The sequence below is a fragment of the Nannospalax galili genome, unplaced genomic scaffold (assembly GCF_000622305.1).
Source record: "Nannospalax galili isolate Female #2095 unplaced genomic scaffold, S.galili_v1.0 scaffold962, whole genome shotgun sequence".
Classification (NCBI taxonomy): Eukaryota; Metazoa; Chordata; class Mammalia; order Rodentia; family Spalacidae; genus Nannospalax; species Nannospalax galili.
Window position 1 is genome coordinate 584376 of NW_008348537.1, and position 19887 is coordinate 604262.

Here is a 19887-nt window from a genome sequence, read left to right on the forward strand (position 1 = left end):
TTGTCTTTCTGTGGTCTTTCTCGACAGCACAGTGCTTTGTGGTAGAAGTAGCTTGTGAGGAATACTCTAAACTGGTGGCTTGTGGCAGGAGCTGCTTATGATGAGTCTTAGAGCAGCAGGTAGTTCGTGACAGGAGCTACAACTCTATTGTACTCTTTTCCAGGTTCTATGAGTTTGCAATAGATGCCAAAAATAAAACATTATCACACTACAAAACTTACAAAATTAGGTCAGTGATATTAGTTATAAATTATTTTTTGCCTTGTTTGTCTCACTTTAAATGGTGTGTTTGTGTCTCCATGGTTACCTGTTGTCACCTTATTGTTCCATGGATGTGTTTTAGACAACCCATGTTTGTGTTACTCTTAAATGTTCTAAAACTAAGGTATGTGCCCCTCTTGTAGTTTTGTTTCTTGTATGTTACCTTGGACACCTGCTTGGTACATACATACCTCTTTTGCTCCACAGGGTCAAGGCACTATAAATTATGCCCCTGGCAGTCTCCAGTCACTGCTACCAAACTAACTGTCCTTGTGCCCTCTTTGTTTTTACCTTTAGGTAACTCTACAGCTGATAAATTGTGACATCCTCCCTTATCCTCATTTGGGGAGAGGGCATGTTTATGTTTTTTTCCACAGAATGCTGACAATGCATGTTGAGTACCTAAATGCCTCATCTGCTTTACAACATCTCCAGACTCTATGCCACCTGTGTCATCACTACACCATCCATCATCACATCCTGTGTTCCCAATTTTTGGACTGGGTTTTTGGACTCTGTTCGTGTTTCCTATGGACTGTCTCCACTGCCTGGCACCCACCATTCTCCACTTTCAACTTTGCCTGTGATACTATGATTCTCTCCATGATTCATTAATTGTTCCACATACCTTATACACCGTTGTTTTAATCATTTATGTAATGCCCTTCCATGCTGTACACTGTTTGTCCCCTTAGGGTCCTTTTGTTTGCTTGGAGGGGGACTTAGGCACTGCCTAACCTCAACACAGAACACAGGTTGGGGTAAAATTTACCAGCTTCATAAAAAGTCAGATTGATGATCTTACAGCAAAGCCAATTCAAATACATTATCTCAGGCTTGCACTTAAAGATCGGGAAGAGCCCTATGAGCCTAAAAGGCCACATGACAATGTGCTTCAGTCGTCCCCTTGAGAGCTGAACCGGATAGCCAAAGACGGGTAAGAGGAGATCTCACTGATAGCGACCTAAGGCAGGCTGGCAGCCAAAGCAGCTGTTTGTTTGCCCATGACGGGTAAGCATCAGAAGAGGATCTCCCAACCTAAGGCAGGCACGGTTCCCTAAGGGATTGTTTTGGCTCATTTTCCTTCTTTTTAAAATATAAAAGAAAGGGGGATCTGTCGGGAGCCGTAGGCCCCTACCCCAGGAAATAGCAAGACCTGATTCCTGGCAAAGCTGTTTTTCAGACATCAAGGCTGGCCTGGTTTGAGATTAACCAGATGACTATACTTGAAAGCCTCTCACAAACATGTTGTTCTAACCCGGGCACTTAACGTTTGAGAGACTCCCTCATTTTCTCATGTAATTGCTAAGAAACTTTGGTATTACTCTGTAATCACACAAGTGTAACCTCTTAATTGATTTATAACTTGCTATATAGAATTGTGGTGTTACTATGGAATTTACTCTGTGATCAATTGGTGTGGTGTAATCATGATAATTGTTCTGTTAATAGAATTGCTCTGCCTCAATGAATTTATCCCTGCCAACATCCCCCTTTTCCCTCACTATAAAAACTTTGTGTAGATATTCAATAAACGAGACTTGATCAGAAAACCTGTCTTGTCTCCATTCTTCGCATCACTTGTCCCTTTCAGTCTCCTCTCCTCCCTCCAGGTACCCACGTTGACTGTCTCACGGGTCGGGACAATACAATTTATCAAGTGGAGCTATCAATCCACTACTGAACATTCCCCCAAAGCACAAAAGAATACACATTGTACTCAGTAGCCCATGGATGCTTCTCTAAAATAGATCACATAGTGTGGCAGGAAACAACCAACAACAAATTTTTAAAAAATGAAATAATTTGATCTCCCTAAAACAAGGAACTCTAGATAGGATGAATAGATTCAGCGGATTGAGGAAGAGCGGATCTTCCTAAAACAAGGAACTCTAGATATATTGACTAGATTCAGCAGATGGACAAGCACTGGGGAACAGCTGGGGGTGCTGACAACACAGTGCACAGTAACAGGGATGACAGTACATGGGCTCCAGTGTGAAGGGGGGAGGCTATGGGAAGGTGTCATTTGGGAAGTAGGTATATAGATGAATAAGGTTGTTTGGGATGTTCTGTATGAAATATACAAAAAAAAATCAACAAATTTTAAAAAGTTATATTTAAGGAAGAAGCATAAAAATTTGCTTCATGTTAATTAGTAGAAGTAAAAGAACATTATCACTGAAATCTACCTGTGCAAACATCTAAGTGCTAGTAACATTAAAAATGAATTTTTCTGTATGAAGCAGTATATTTTAAAACAAAATGGAGATCTTTTTTAAAGATTAAAACCTCATTCAATTTTGTTGTATAGGGTTTATACTGAGCTTGATATTGTATAACTGTATTAATTCAACTGTGAGCCTAAAAATTTACAGCCACTTTTGAAAGAGATGAATCTTTGCTCTGGAAATTGTTATTGAATATGTTAATGCTGTAATGAAATGCTTCTTCTAATCATGTGCTTATTAAATAAATAATTTATAAAAGGAAAAAAAGAAAAAAGAAATAAATCCATATATGCTATTAGACCACAACACAATAAAGCTTAAAATCAACAGCAAAAAAAGCACTAGCAACTACACAAACTCATAGAGATTAAATAACACACTCCTGAATAATGAATGAATCAAAGAAGAAATCAAGAAAGAAGTAAAAGCATTCCTGGAACTAAATGAAAAAGATAATATAACACAAAAAAAACCTCTAGGACACATTAAAAGCAGTCCTAAGAGGAAAGTTTACAGCGCTAAGTGCCTACACAAAAAAATCAGAAAAAAACCACACAAATAAATGACTTAATGGTGCAACACAAGAATCTGAAACGGCAAGAACAAACCAAACCTTAACCCAGCAATGGAGAAATAACAAAAATCAAGGCAGAAATTAATGAAAAAAAAGAGAAAACAATACAAAGCATCACTAAATCTAAGAGCTGGTTCTTTGGAAAGATAAACAAGATGGACAGACCCTTAGTCCAGTTAACCAAAAGAAAGGAAGCATAAATTCGTATCAGCAAAATCAAAGACAAAAGGGGAAATGTCACAAAAGACATCCAAAAGATCCAGAATATTTTAAGGGAATACTTTATAAACCTATAGGCTATTAAATTTGAAAATCTGAAAGAAACTGATGAATTTCTAAATTCATGGAAGTCATGTAACTTAAACCAAGAAGAGAGCAACAGCTTAAACAGACCCATTATAAATAAGGAAATAAAAACAGTAATACAAAGCCTCCTCACTAAAAAGTAATCAGGCCCAGATGGATTCATAGCAGAATTTTACCAGACCTTCAAAGACGATCTACAACCAATGTTACTTAAATTATTTTAAAAAATAGAAACAAAGGGAGAACTCCCAAACTCCTTCTTTGAAGCCAATATTATTTTAATATCATGGCTAGGAAAAGACACAACAACAACAACAACAACAACAAAAACTATCAGCTCATATCCCTGATGAACAAAGATGCAAAAATCCTCAAAAAAAATGCTCACAAATCACATATAGACACCCATCAAAAAGATCTCATCCACCGTGATCAAGTAGGCTTTATGCCAGAAATGCAGGGATAGTTCAATATACGTAAGTCAATAAATGGTAAATAATATAAATGGACCTAAAGGCAAAAATCAAATGATCATCTCAATAGACAAAGACTAGACCATTGACAAAATCCAACATGAATTCCTGATAAAAGTCTTATAGGGAACTGGACTAGAAGGAACAAACCTCAACATAATTAAGGCTATTTAGAACAAACCCTCAGCAACATCATGGAGAAAAACTGGAAGCACTACCATTCCCAGACAAAGCTGTCCACTATCCCCACTCTTTTTTTCAATATAGTGCTTAAAACTCTAGCTAGAACAATAAGACAAAAGAAAGAAATTGAAGGGGCATTAATTGGAAAAGAAGTCAAATTATCCTTATTTATAGATGATATGATATTATACATAAGTGATCCCAAAAAATTCTATCAGAAACCTCCTAGAAATGATTGGTACTTTCAGCAAAGTGGCAGGTTACAAATTCAATATACAAAAATTAGTAGCCTTAGTATATACAAATAACAAGCAAGCAGAGAAAGTTCAGGGAAACACTTCCATTCACAATAGCCTCAAAGCATATCATGGGATAAGTCTAATCAAAGACATTAAAGACCTCTTCAATTAAAACTTTAAATCCTTGAGGCCAGGTGTGGTGGCCCATGTGTTTGATCCTAGCACTTGGGAGGCAGAGGCAGGTGAATCTTTGTGAGTTAGAGACCAGCCTGATCTATATAGCAAGCTTCAAGCCAGCTAGGGATACAGGGAGACCCTGTCTCAAGTAAATAAACAAAAAATTTAAATCTTTGAAGAAAGAGACTGAGGAAGAAACAAGGAGAGGAAAAGACCTCTCATACTCATAGGTTGGTAGAATATGGTGAAAATTATCATCCTATCAAAAGCAATTTATAGATCCAATGCAATCTGAATCAAAATCCCCATGACATCCTTCATAGAAATAGGAAAATCTATCCTAGAATTCATATGGAAACTCAAAAGACATTGAACAGCCAAAACAATCCTGAGCACAAAGAGAACTCTGCTGGGGGGATTACCAAACTAGACCCCAATCTACATTACAGAGCCATCATCAAAAAAACCAGCATGGTATTGGCACAAAAGCAGATTTGTAGATCAGTGGAACAAAATAGATAACTCAAACAGGAGTGCATGCAGTTTCAACCACCTAACCACCTGATGTTTGACAACGGTGCCATGAGCACACACTGGAGGAAAGACAGCATCTTCAACCAATGGTGCTGACAAAACTGGATCTCCACATAGATGGAGAGCTACAGAAGACTGAAATTAGACCCATGCCTATCACACTGCAAAAAAGACAAATCCAAATGGGCCAAAGGTCTCAATGTGAATCCTGGAACACTGAAACTGTAACAAGAATACATAGTTCTATACAAGATTAAGGCGCAGGAAAGGACATTCTAAATCGCACATCAGTTTCTTAGGAATTAAGGTCAAAAACTGACAAACGGCAACTCCTTAGACTAAAAAGATTTTGTACAGCAAAGGAAACAACCAATAGAACGCAGAGGAGGCCTACAGAGTGGGAGAATCTTCACCAGCTGTTCATCTAACAGATGATTAATATCCAGAATATGCAAAGAACTCAGAAAACAAACAAGGAGGAAAATAAATGGCCCAATTATAAAATGGGCTATGGATCTGAACAGAGAGATCTCGAAAGAAGAAATAACAATGGCTTTGAAACACCTTAAAAAGTGTTCAACATCCTCAGTAATTAGGGAAATCTGTATCAAAACCACTCTAAGATTTTTATCTTACACCAATCAGAATGGCTAAAATCAAGAGAACAAATGACATCAAATGCTGGCATGGATGTGGGGGAAAGGGAACCTTCATCCACTGTTGCTGGGATTTCAAATTGGTGCAACCACTGTGGAAGTCAGTATGGAGATCTCTTCAAAAGTTAAAAATAAGCCTACCAAGTGATCCTGTCATACAATTCCGTAGCATATACCCAATGAACCCATCCTACTACAGAAATAATTGTACAGCCATATTTGTTGCTACTTTTTTCACAATAGCTAAGAAATAGAAACAGCCTAAATGTCTCTCAACTCATGAATGGATAATGAAAATGTGGTACAGTTACACAATGGAATTCTACTCAGTGAAAGAAAAACAAAATCATGAAATTTTCAGGTAAATGGATCAAGCTAGAAACTTTTATATTAAGTGAAGTAACAGGGACTCAGAAAAACAAATGATATATGTTCTCTCTCATTTGTAAATCTTAGCTCCCAATACCTAGAGTGATTATATAACCTTATGTAACTGGAGGAGCCAGGAAAATGGAAGGGAACCATGAGAATAAAGGGGAAGGAGCTCTAGAGAGGGAGATAGTAGGAGACAAAGGGGAAATGGGGACAGGGAAGTACTTTAACTGAGGAGGGAGTAGGGAGGGTTATACAGGGGGAGTGAGAAGACAGATAATGCTTAGATGGAATGAAAAACCAGAGAGAAATGTATTAGTTTAAAAGCCTACTGGAAAACACACACACATACAATATATATGTATGTGTGCCTGTGTTCAGCTGGAAGCTGCATAACAAAAAGTGCAGTGCCAGGCAGAAGAAATTTCCCTTCAAATCATTGGTCAGGATAGTCCAAGAGACTCCCCAAAAAACACAGGCTATTGCCACAGCCTTTGATTGCCTCCCAGAACTTGAAGGCAAGACCCTATTGCTGAAGACAGGTCACACTTCTGACTTGGAGCAATTGAGCTGGGAATGATTTGGAAGCCTCCTCCCTGAAGACTAGCTCTTGGTAATCAGAAGATGCTACACATGCTGCCAAGGGAGAAATCCAATCAATGGTTTTACCCAGCTGTGAAGCCTAAAAAACAATGACTAGCCCAGCAAACCATTGTTACTGGTGTAGTAATGGCACTTTCAACATCAGGGTAATCCATAGATGTCTAATTGGAATTAAGGCCTACTCAAAGAAAGTGAACAAATGTGTGACACTGAAAATGTAGCCAAATACACATGGCTGGAGAGGTCACAGATCCTAGAGAAAAACCTACTTTTGCCACATCTCTAGACCAATTTTAATTTCTTACTTTATTCTAAATATTTATCCTCATATTTACAGACAAGTGTATCTTTTGTCCCTTATCAAAGAATATTCTTTTTACAAAAGATGGAGAATATTACAGTGTTCCAGTACTAGTCTAATGGGTAGAATAAGTGTCTGCGAGCTACTTAACCCTAAGTGACACATCCTCAATCAACCTCTATACATATGATAAATGCATCTTTCGACTCTCACCAGAGAAGTTTTCTTATACAGTAGATGATGATTAACACAGAAACCTACAACTGGTCAGTGTGCAGAGAACAAGAGGCCACAGAGTGCTTATCTCTGAATAGGACACCTATTCCAAACCTCTGCCTCCCAAGGCTCAGGGATCATTGCAGAAGAGGAAGTAGAAAGACTGTAGAGTCATAGCTGGCAAATGGCCAAAAGAGATGGGGTCTTCCACAGCTGGCCATTCACTCATAGGAACTCGCAGCAACTATGGCAGCATGCACAAGTGCTATGCAAGTGCAAATCAGACAAAATCCCAACACAGACATGGGGGAGTGGGTAAGAAATCCCAATCCAACCTAAGAAACTTTTGACAATGTACGGCTTCTGGGAGGTAGAAAGACAATGTCTTACAGGGATGGGACGCTTGGTGAGCCCAGGGGATGGACCCACTGAAGGACATTTGGGGACACAAATGAGACTCTATAAGTTTGTGTGTGTGTGTGTGTGTGTGTGTGTGTGTGTGTGTACATTAAATTTGATGGAGGAATGTAAATACCATCAAACTATGTTGTATGACACTTGCAAAAATTCAGTTAAAATGCTTATATTATTTTAAAATAAAATATATATAAAATAAAAATAAAAATTCATAATCTCTGAGTTTTTAAAGAAACAAAAAGTGAATATACAGGCATGTGTAGTTCTGATGTAATTCTTGTACATGAGAAACATAGCTATGACTCATACAGCTCAGTATTACAAATTAGTGAAGCTTTAACCATGCTATGTCAAAGTACAGATCACAAAGTGATGGAAATACCTTCTAAGAATGTAAGAACTGCACTTGCTTATGGCAAACTTTTCATGCCAGGTGTCTTAGTTACTTTTCCTGTTGCTGTGGTAAAATGCTATTACAAAAGTAACTTACAGAAGGAAGGGTTGATTCTGGCTCACAGAACAAGAGCACAGTCCATTCTGGGAGGAAAGCAGCAGGAGCTCAAAGCAGTCATCGCATCACATTCACAAGCAAGAGTCAGACAGCGATGAATGCATGCTACTGTTCTGCTTGTTGTCCCTTTTTAATGCCATCCAGACCCAACCCAGAGCTGGTACCTCCTGCACTGGGCAGATTTTGCACCTAATAAGTTGATCATGATAATCCTTCACAGAAATGCTCAGAAGCTTCTCTCCCAAGTGATTCCAGATTGTCACTTGACAGTTAACACTCACTATCACTCTGGGTCACTGGATGTAGCTATTTGTCTTTACCATCTCCAGAAAATGAACATACATGGTCATGCGCATGTACACATACACACATACAAACATGCACATATATACAAGTATGCAAAAGTCACAAAGATGCACACACAAACAGAGAGACTCCAGTAAAGGCATGGAATTTTATTGCAATGTAAGCTAAAAGCATTGACTTCAACAAAATTATTTTTGTAAATTTTGGAAGATAATAAAGGATGAACTAGAAATTAACTGCACAGATCAAATGCAGGAGAGAAGAGTACATGGTACTGGGTAACCTTTGAAATGTCCTGAATCTGAAATCAAAGGTGTAAGGTCGGGGTTGGTGGAGCAAAACAAGGTGTCAATCATACACTGTGTTACTTCTCTGAACAGGCCCATATTGGTTGACATTTATGTTGCTACTAACTCTTTATTGCTACAATAGTGTAGTAAACACCCATGTGCAGAGAAACTTGCCATTACTTTAAATCACGTACCAATATTTTCATAATGTCCTCCCCCACTCTCTTCTTCAGATACATCAGTGAGTAGAATTTCATTGTACTATGGAAGAGAAATGCAAGTAAATCACAGTTGCTTTCCCATAATGGTGAAAGAATGTTTAGAAATTTTGTTTCTAGAAAACATAGCCCAAGGAATAGAAGGTTAACTAGAAAGATACCTTTGACTTGCACTGACAACATACTTCCTAGAAAAGTTGTCACGTGTCAGGGACTAGTTATAAAGTGCTACAGCTTACATAGAGTGCCCCATACATTAAAAGCTTAGGCTCAGGCCTGGAGAGATAGTTCAGCAGTTAAGAGCACTAGCTGCTCTTGCAGAGGACCCAGGTTCGAGTCCCAGCACCCACATGGTGGCTAACAACCATGCACAACGCCATTTCCAGGGGATCCAATATCATCTTCCGACCTCCGTGAGCACTATACCACACAGGTGCACTTGCACACATGCAGGCAATACACTCGAACACATAAAATTGTGGTGGCGCACACCTTTAATCCCAGCACTTGGGAGGCAGAAGCAGGCGGGGACTACAGGGAGACCCTGTCTCAAAAAGACCAAATAAATAAATAAAATAAAATAAAAATAAATAATAAATAATAAATATATTTTTAAAAACTTTAGGCTCAGGGGCTGGGGAGATGGCTCAGTAATTAAGAACATTGGTTGTTCTTGCAGATGACCCAAGTACAAATCCCAGCACCCACATGGCAGCTAACAACTGTCCATAACTCCAATTCCAGGGGATCCGATGGCCTTTCTGTCCTCGGTGGGCATTGCAAGACACGGGTATACTTACCTACATGCAGGCAATACATGCATACACATAGACTAAAAGTAACAAAATATTTTTAAAAAGCTATAACTTTAGGCTCCCCAATCTTTGACACTAGTGGAAAGTTGTGGAAACTTTGAACATAGGGCCTAGTTAAAACAAGATAGTTCACTGGGGCCCACCCATTAAGAGGATCTTGGTACACTGATCTCCTCCCCTCCTCTTCCTTTGCCACTTCTCAGCCTCCATGAGTTGAGCTACATGCTTCACTGCAAACTTCACGCAATGGTGTATCACTTATCCACTGTCCTACAGCAATAGGACTCTGAGACCTCTGAGACCATGAGGTAAAATACACCTTTCCTCCTTACAAGTCAGTCTTCTAGGTGTTTTATCACAGTTACATAAGGCAGCCTAACACATATGATAGAAAATATGCTCAGTGGTTAAGAGCACTGGTGCTCTTTCAGAGGACCTGGGTTCAGTTCCCAGCACCCACATGGTGACTAACAACCATCCCTAACTCCAGTTTCAGGGGAATCTGATGCCCTCTTCTGACCTCTGTGGGCATTGTATGACATGGGTGCACTTACACGCATGCAGGCAATACACTAATACACATAAAATAAAAATAAACAGATCATACCTGAGGACGATCTATTTCACCTGCTACAGCTCTCCTCTCTTCATCGATCAAGTTTATGACTTTTTTATTAATAAGTGGTGCGTTTGCACCCTGAATCTTTGCAATAATTTTACCATTCTGTAAAAGAAAGGAAAACATGAAGGAAATTTCATCTTCATAGTAAGTCAAGAATTAGCATTTAAAATCTGGACTGTTGTTTTTTTGTTGTTGTTGTTGTTGTTCCCAATTCACACCAATCCTCTTTCAGCTATTTTAATTAGAAACTTTAAAGTATCAGTGATGGGAAAGTTCACCTTATTTGGTAAGGTCACAAATAAGAGTACACACTCGTTCTGTCTGACCTCCTACAGCTCAAGGCATAGCTATACCCTAATCACCTTGCAGCAGCAGCATCCTGCAGCCCAAGGACAGGCTATACCCCAATCACTTTGCAGCATTATCACCCTGTAGAAGCACTCACATGATGCCTGTCTGATCATCCTTGCTTTAAATGTGAGGAATTCAGGATTTAAATGTAACTGGCTTCCGAACAGTACTCTCCCTAGTTTATTTGGATGCTGTTCTAATTTGATCTCCATTGCTGTAATAAAACCCTCTGACCAAAAGCAGCTTGAGGAGGAAAGGGTTTATTTGACTTACACTTCCAGGTCACAATCCATTGAGAAAAGTCAGGGCAGGAGCTTAAAAAGAAAGTTTAAGCAGAGCCATGAAGGGACACCGTTTACTGTCTTGCTCTGACTCACTCTCAGGCCCATGCTCAGCTAGTGTTCTTATACAGCCTAGGACTCCCTGCCTAGGGATGATGCCACCCACAGTGAGTTGGACTACATATTGAGGCGCTCCTGTCAGATGACTATAGGTCGTGCCAACTTGATGATTAAAGCTTACCAGAAGAGATGCCACAGACTTTTAAATCTGTCTTTCAACTCATATTTACTAAGCATCTGTTTACTAATATGGAACCAGGCCTGATGGTATAGAATGATAGGCCTTGTAGCTAACAGCATTAAATAGCAAAAATCTTAAACAAAGAAACGAAAAATCCACAAACCTATTCATGGAAGAGTAACTGTAACAGATCCCTCTGGAGAGGCTCAAACCATTCATATCTGAACTTGTCCTGATCATTGAAATCAGTTGAAATACTATTCAATATCAGCATCCTTAAAATATGAAGGCTGAGTAAGAGATAATGAGGAAAAAGAGAGAAGGAAAAAATGCCTTGCAGAAAAAACAATAGATGAGAAGGTCCAGGGTGTCAGGAGACAGGGCAAGCGAGGGCACCTCGGGGATAGTGAGGGTAAGCCCAGCATGTTTCAAGGAAAGACGGAGCATGCAGAGCCCTGGGCACCTTGGAAGAGGCAGCCTCCCTCCTAAATGCAGCTGGAAACCAATGGAACGTTGAAGCATAGATTGTGCCCCGGGTTAGAATTCTTACTGTGAAGACTATTTTGTCTACCGTGTGGAAAAACTTTGGTGGGGGGAGCAAAAGATGTGTGTTCACAATCCAGGAGTGACCATAAGGTTTTGTAGACTCTGACATAGGTGGCAAAGATTCAAGTAGTGAGAAGAAGTAGACGGTCAGAGATGCAGCAGTGGAGATGGCTTGTTCCATTGTGGTTCAGACTGGATGTGGTATGAACAAAGTTACTAGGAAAACTTCTTTCTGTTCCTTAGAAACTGGGCATTTTGCATGTTGTGGTTTATGATGCCACTTGCCAAGTAAGGAGGCTCTAGAAGACCATTTGCAGGATGGTGCAGTGTCAGGAGGGCTTGTTGGTTTTGTTTATTGTTGTTTATTGCCTTCAAGCAAACCAAGAGGACTTAAGACACAAGTTTGGTACTCAAGTCAGTAGTTTGAAGTATAGGATTTGAGTCGACAGGTAGATGGTAGTCACTGTGAGTGTATAAGGAGGATGTTTTCTAAGAAGAGTGTCCTTCTAAAGGCCTGCAAAAGAGAGGGAGGGAGGTGAAAGAAAACCCGAGTCATAAGATCCAAATGCATCCAATGCTTCAGAAGGGAGGGCACGGTCACCATTGAAATGCAGTTGAACAGAGCAAAGTGTTTAACACCTGAAATACCCATCGCATTTACCAACAGGGTGGTGTGTTGAGTAGGTTCAGTTGTCAACTTGACACACTTGGGTAGAGGATGCCTCAACTGAGGAATTGTCTCCTTTAGATTGGCTTGTGGCCATGTCTGTTGGGGCATTTTCTTGATTGTTGAGTGATGTGGGAGGGCTCAGCTCACCGTGGGCAGAGCCACCCCTGGGAGATGGTCCTGTATTGTTTAAGAAAGCAGGTTGTGTATGGGCCAGAGGAGCAAGCCAGTAAGCAGCATACCTCCACGGTCTGTGCTTCAGATTCCTGTCCCGAGTTCTTGCCTCAGTGATGAACTGTGACCCAGGAGATGTAAGATAAACTAAACCCTTACCCCCCTAGGTTGACTTTGGTCAGTGTTTTTTGACTAATTTTATTGGTTTTTTTTATGTATATGAATGTTATACCTGCACGTGTGTAAGTGCACCCATGTCCTGCAATGCCCATAGAGGACAGAAGAGGCCATCAGCTCCCCTGGAACAGGAGTTATAGACAATTGTTAGCCACCATGTGGGTGCTGGGATTCCAATTCAGGTCTTCTTCTAGAACAGTCAGTGCTCTTAACCACCGAGGCATCTTTCCAACCCTTGGTCAGTATTTTTACAACAGCAATTGATAACAAACTAAGACAGCTGGTAAGTAGAGATAACAGCAAAAGCAGTTTTGGTGGAATAATCAGAAGTCATATCAAGTGGATTGATGCATTTATGGGATAGCAAGTAATACAGCTAACATAAATACTGAAACTTGGGCAACAGGTTAGTTGTCAGGCAAAAAAAAAAGAAATGGGTGGATCGAGAGATGGACCCAGTTTCAATTAGAAGCATTGTTTTTACCTGGGTGTGGTGATGCACACTTTTAACCCCAGCAATAGGGAGGCTGCAGCAGGAGGATCTCAAATTTGATACCAGGCAGACAGTTCTCTTGATTCAGGCTGTTCCTTGTGAAACTTCCTGGAATGAACCTAATTGTCGGCTAAGAAACCTGACTAAAGGAAGGTCAATGTGGGAGTATTTAAATAAACAGACAATAAGCTCCATGGTAGTTTTGTTGCCACAGAACAAGATTCTTATATAAGTGGCTACTGATGTGGCACATTTAACCATATAAGTGTGTGAGGCACAACACAGGAGCTACTGGATGTGGTGTGTTGGCAGAAAAGATCATTGATGGAAAAGAGAGCAAGAATTAATATTTCAAGGGCAGTGGGTTGCCAGGTACACACTGAAATTCCCAGGGGAAAGGCGGGATTTTGGTTTAAGAATCAAATTTTGAACTTCATACCAAACTGCAATCATGAGCAGAAATTGCTCTCAAAATCAGTGATAGGATTGAGACAGAAGAGAAAGAAAGTTAGCTAAATGTAATGAATTCTAATAAGCAAGAAAAATAAAGCAAGTGAAGTATGAGTAATGGGAAGTAAGAAAAGCATCTGTTTTGCTCCTGATTTTCACAAGATTAAAAAAAAAGTCAACACTTCTATGTTGTTGGCAAAATGTTCCAAACCAGTCCATTCCTTTGTTTGTGTGGTTTCTCATTCTGTTTCCTTAAATTACATGTAGGCTAGATGACAGCAAACTGTGAGTTGGAGAACAAAGACCAGATTGCTCTGAAAGCTGGAAATATTTAGTGCCTGACCCTTCACATAAAAATGTGGTTGATCCCTCATCCAAACTATCAAATTCTATATATTAAGCATACAGAGTAAACCAATATACTTTAAAAAATTCAGCTAGCTCAGTAATTCTTTTCCTTAAAGGAGTTTCAAGATTATTTAACAGAAACAAGTTATACCTAAGAAGTATTTTTGACAATTATTTTTAGTATTGAAAAATAAATGTCCTTCACCAGATGTCTGAGCAAGTGGTGTGCACTGTGAAGCTTTTCTTGGCTATCCCAGTTTGTACTCGGTACTCTGTATCACAGGACTAAGCCTTGTCTGTACACTAATCTGAGGAAATAATGTTTATGGCCTGGAGAGATAGCTGATCAGTTAAGAGTACTGGCTGCTTTGCAGAAGACCTAAATTTGGTTCCGAGTACCCACATGATGGCTAGTGACCTTCCATTAAGTCTCCAGTTCCAGAAGCTCTGACGCCCTCTTCTGGCCTGCTTGGACATTCCATGCAAGGGTGCACTTACATACATTTAGGCAAAACACCCATACACACAAAATAAAAATAAATCAAAAAGGGAAATAACATTTCTATGCTTCCTATTTCAGTTGTGTTCACAGAACATTGGTAAATAACAGGAAAGGGTAAAAGAAGAAAAGATCGTCACTCCTTCCCCCATATGTAGAGAACAACTGTAACAACTGGGGGAATGCACTCTCCCTACTATTACTAACCCTTCTTAAATACTGAAATGAAATTAAAATGTACTAGAAAGTAGTGACTATAAAGATGCTTTTACATGAATACATGAATATTTGTAACATTTTCTCTGCAAGTCACCTGAGCACCTACTTCATCCTACAAATTTCAGATATTTTCTTTGCTAAAGGTAAGTACCACCTTGTTTTTCTTTTCTCTGATCATCCCAGTGTATGACAGTCTATGCTCTTCAATTTATTACAAGTTCCTAGAGGAAAAATTATTAAATGTATTATCAGACAAGCAGAGAGAATGCAAGCTCAGTGCAATGACTGCCATCAGCAAATAGTCCCGTGGTAATTTTCTGTACTACTTGCTAGTAAACTGGAATCAGATAACACGATAATGAACGCTATACTTACAAGACTAAAGAGGAAAACGGGTTCACATTTATCTCTAAACGACTGCAAAGTCACAATGTTGTCAGCTTCAGCCTGAAAAAAAAATTATGTTTTATACAATAATGAGAAACTGTACCTACACCATTTCATATGCTATGTTCAAATGACAGAGAGATGTGCAATTTTATGAGTATTGCAGCATTTTCTGGGTTTTTGATAGTTGGATTAACGTTCAAACTGCTTATATTAGCAACTCAATCCCTGTGCCATTTGGCATCATCTGCACCTCGGTATTCTCTTTTACTGGGTCAGCCTTGAGCCAAACTCGCCTGTTTGCTTCGGCCTTCCTCACTGTCTGGTCCTGCCATTCCTTTTCCAACCCAGTCCAAGTCTCTCTCTCCAGGCAATCTTAGTGCCTCCTGCACATATCACTTCTGGCTCCTTATTGCACTTGACTGCCCATCTCCCAGGGCACAATATTTTTTTCAGTACTATACTACAAGCAGACATGGGTCTTACTTTCCAGTGGGAATTTCTGGGTGTCCTTCAAGAGCTGGCAAAGACAGTGAGGGGAAACTGAGCAGGGCACCCTCAGTCTTAAGTCAGCAAGGAGGGCTGTGCTGCCATCCTTTTTTAGTCTATAAGGTTCTACATAGTTTTCTTTGACATGAAAGTTTCTACTGCTTTAAAAATAAAAATGAAAGGGACTAATCTATAGTATTAATGCACAGGTGACAAACATATTTAGAAGTGGTCTTGGGATCATCATTATAATATGTATTATAATAAAGGTATTAAGTGTTAAATAATTGAATAGCTATGATTTTTTGCATGCACCTGTAATGCTATGATACATGTTATAATTGTGTATGCTTAATATTAATATATTTATGTTTTCATACTTAAACTACACATTCAAAAACCCTGCTATATCCGTGGATCGGGAGCCACATATTCAACCACCTTGGGATGGAAAATTAGAGGAAAAAAAATGCATCTATACTCAACATGTACAAACCAGATTTCTTTGATCCCTAAATAATGCATTACAACCACTATTTACATTGCATTTAGATTTTATTATCAAAGGTAATCTAAAGATGATTTGAAGTTTGTAGGTTAAATGCAAATGTTACTGCGTTTTAGATGAGGAGCTTTAGCAAATCTACCCAGGATCTAAAAGGAAATCTCTTTATATCCCTAGTGTTTACGCCTATTATTATTATTATTATTATTATTATTATTGTCTTTTTGAGACAAGGTCTCCCTGTAGGCCCAGCTATCCTGGAACTCACTATGTAGACCAGGCTGGCCTTGAACTCACAGAGATCCACCTGCCTCTGCCTCCCGAGTGCTGGGTTTAAAGGCCTGTGCCACCACGCCCAGCCCTACGCTTATTATTTTAAAAAGAGGCACAGTAGGAAAAACACACTGTGTATTCAATGTGGTGATTTTTTAAGCAGGTAATCAACTTCAGTTACTGATTTTGAACTTAAAATTACCTTTCAGAAAGGGTCTTCAATTCCTTGGTTAACTGTAGAAAACAAAATCTCCAGCAGAAGGCGTGCCCCCATTCATCCTTGCTCACAACAGAAATACAAAGACTGTCCCCCCCCAAACTCACTTATTTTGAAGAAAATCATTTAATAAAACAGCATTGGTGTACATTAATATACTGTTGTCAATTGACTGTAAACATGACAGAAGATAAGCTATTCAGGACACAGAACACACTATTGAATTTGACACAAGCTGGAATTGTGAGTGGGGCTTATTTTTAAAAATTTGTACAGTACTAGCACTTCCCAATTGGGAAGATATACTAGAGGGATGAATTCCCATGGTGTAGGTTGAGAAATTTTGTACAGTGTAGGTACTGCTGTATACACAGTCTGAGACCATTGGGAAACATTGTTATAAGATGTGCATCCTCACACATCTCTATTATGAGCAGCCCTCTTTTGTCAAAGCTGCTAGGCTGCACTGAAATGGGGACCCAACAAGCTGTATTATCTGATTCTTCTCTCACACACTTCTACCCCTCAACCTTTATATTGTGTGCAATACACACGTGTATCCCTGGTTTGTTCCTAATCAGTCTCAATGAAGGAAAGGGATTTAATGACTCTAGATTTCTATAAGCATAGCATTAAATATAATTTCCTGCTGGCCTAAACATCCCTTACCTGACTTTACTGTGCCATGTTCCCTCCCAGGTAGCCTAATAGGTGAGCTTTCAGGTTGACTGGCAGGTGAACAGAAACCTACCATGTGGCCAGTCTCCTCCTGTGCCCCCCTCCACTTCCTGTGGGACACTGAAGTTTCCCTTAAGCGAAAGTATGTGAATTTCTATTAATTTTCTCAGAGTTTCCAAATTCCAACCACTAGGATGCACAAGTGTTTTATTTATTTTTTGTACTTTAAAAAAATTATTTTATGTGTACGAGAGTGCATTGCTTGCATGTATGTAAGTGCACCTGTGGTGTGCAATGCCCGTGGAGATCAGAAGAAGGCTTCAGATCCCATGGAACTGGAATTAGAGATGGTTGTTAGCTATCGTGTAGGTGCTGGGAATCAAACCTGGGTCCTGTGCAAGAGCAGTCAGTGCTCTTAACCTCTGGGTCAACTCTCTAGCCTCAAGCATTTTAACAGAAAAAAAAAAAAAAACCCACACAAAAGTTTCATTACAAAGATATGGGAATACTGCAGTCCAAAAAAGAATTTTCTAATCCTCCATTTTGTGACTGATCTGCCCACTGTGAGACATTTCTGATAGGGGCTTTTAACTTCTTATAACAACTCTTTGTAAACTGCATGCAGTAATATCGTCCAGGCCTTATTTTATGCTCTCTGATTTTAGTTTTTTTCCTCCTTTCCAAGAATCAAATCTGGAATCCCACCACACCTTTCAAGTGATTCTAAATTCTCACTGAAGCAGGTTGTTGTAAAATATTCTCTAAAAAGACTACAAAACCCAAAGAATGAAAAACAAACAGCAAAGAAAAGTCACAGCGTGAAAGAAAATATTTACAAGAAACATACCTGATCCAAGACTATTATTCAAAATGTACAAGGAATGTTAGCTATAGGTTGATGATAAAACAAAAAAACAAAAAACAAAAAGTCCAACCAATTGAAACAGGGCAAACGCACTGACAAACACCTCATCAAAAAAAAAAAAAAAAAAAAAAAAAAAAAAACAACAGAGATTGGGGGATGGAGAGATGACTCAGTGGTTAAGAACACTGACTGTTCTTGCAGAAGACCCAGGTTTGACTCCCAGCACCCCCATGGCAGCTAACAACTCTCTGTAACTCCAGTTCCAGGGGATCCGACAGGCTCTTCTGTCCTCCTCGGGCATTGCATGACACGGGTGCACTTACCTACACACAGGGAATACATGCATACACACAAAATAAAAATTTAAATAAAATATTAAAAACAAAACAAAACAGAGTCCCACCCGCAAGCCTCTCTCCGGGGTAAGCCCATCGTGCCCTCCATGCCTTGACTCCCCCAGCCCTATTCACCCTCCCATCTCCCCCACCATTCTCTCCTCCGAGCTTGGGCCCTGCCCATTCCTGGTCTTGGGGCCCCAGACACCTGGGGAACCAATACTGCTTCCTGACCTTTTTCATCCAGACCAACTTAGTGCCTTCTCTGGGCCGCAGGGGCACTGCTTCTAGACCTGGCCTGGCACTCAACTCCCCCTGATTCCCTGGGCCTGTACCACCTGCCATCCTCTTTCTATTTTGGGAGCTGACCTTTCCTCTTCCTGATTCTTTGCATCCAGACCAACCCACCTTCTCAGTGCAGTCCCCAGGAGTCCTTGGGGCCTCTTCCCAGCCCATCTGATGCTGCATCTCTGGGTGGCACAGCCACCAGCTGCCCTAAACTAGCATCTTCTCTGGGCCAGGCTCCCAGGCCAGTCCAACCTGCAAATTCCTGGGGCCAAAATCGGTCCTGGAGGGATCCAGACCTTAGGAGAAAGCCTGAAATCATCTGACCCTATCTTAATTGGGCCTCTGTGGGAACTCCTGAAGACAAAATCAATCTGGCCCTTCTAATATAAAATCAAGAGAGAGAACCAGAAGCTTAGAGGAACAAGCTTTTCATGCCCAAAAAGCAAACCACAAAACACATAAAGTTCACAAAAAGAAGTAGACTGAAACTTGCAAGGCCTGAGTCTCACACAAGAACCAGAAACTACAAAAGAAATTCACATGCCAAAATCACAGAGAAAAAATAATAACATGAAAAACCAAAATAACATATCCTTACCAAATACCAATAGTCCTCTAGAGGAGTACAATGAGAACCCCCTAGAGATAATGCAGAACATGGAACTCAAAAGAACAATTATGAGCATGATTAAGTAATTCAGTGAATTTAAAGAACACACAAAAAAAGAAATCAAAGAACTGAAGAAGATAGGGATAAACTTCTGAATGAATTCGGAAGAGTTAGAAATATTGAAGAATATTCCTTCTTCAGGCTGAAATGAAGAAGGAAGTGAAACACTCAGTAAGCCAATTAGAAATGACGGGAGAAAGCCTCACCAATAGGATGAATGAAATGGAAAACAGAGTATCAAGACTGGAAGAAAAAGTGGACGAACTAGACCACACAAGCAAAGATTATGAAAAATTTAAGAAATCAGAATAGAATATGCAGGAATTGTGTGGCACCATAAAAAGACCAAACTTATGAATCATAGGCATACAGGAAGGAGAAGAATCTCAAGATAATGGTGTGGACCAGATGTTCAACAGGATTATAGAA

At 39.7% G+C, this 19887-nt stretch overlaps 1 protein-coding gene across 1 annotated transcript in view; it reads right to left on the minus strand.

Moving 5' to 3' along the window:
* The window catches only part of Nme8 (NME/NM23 family member 8), a 99922-nt gene that overhangs the window by 70704 nt on the left and 9331 nt on the right, over positions 1–19887 (minus strand). Inside the window, exons 4-6 of the mRNA XM_008845436.1 lie at positions 15127–15198; positions 10291–10407; positions 8845–8911 (exon numbers count right to left, since the gene is read on the minus strand). Of these exons, the coding sequence (XP_008843658.1) occupies positions 8845–8911; positions 10291–10407; positions 15127–15198 (256 nt within the window). The remainder of the gene's footprint in view (positions 1–8844; positions 8912–10290; positions 10408–15126; positions 15199–19887) is intronic.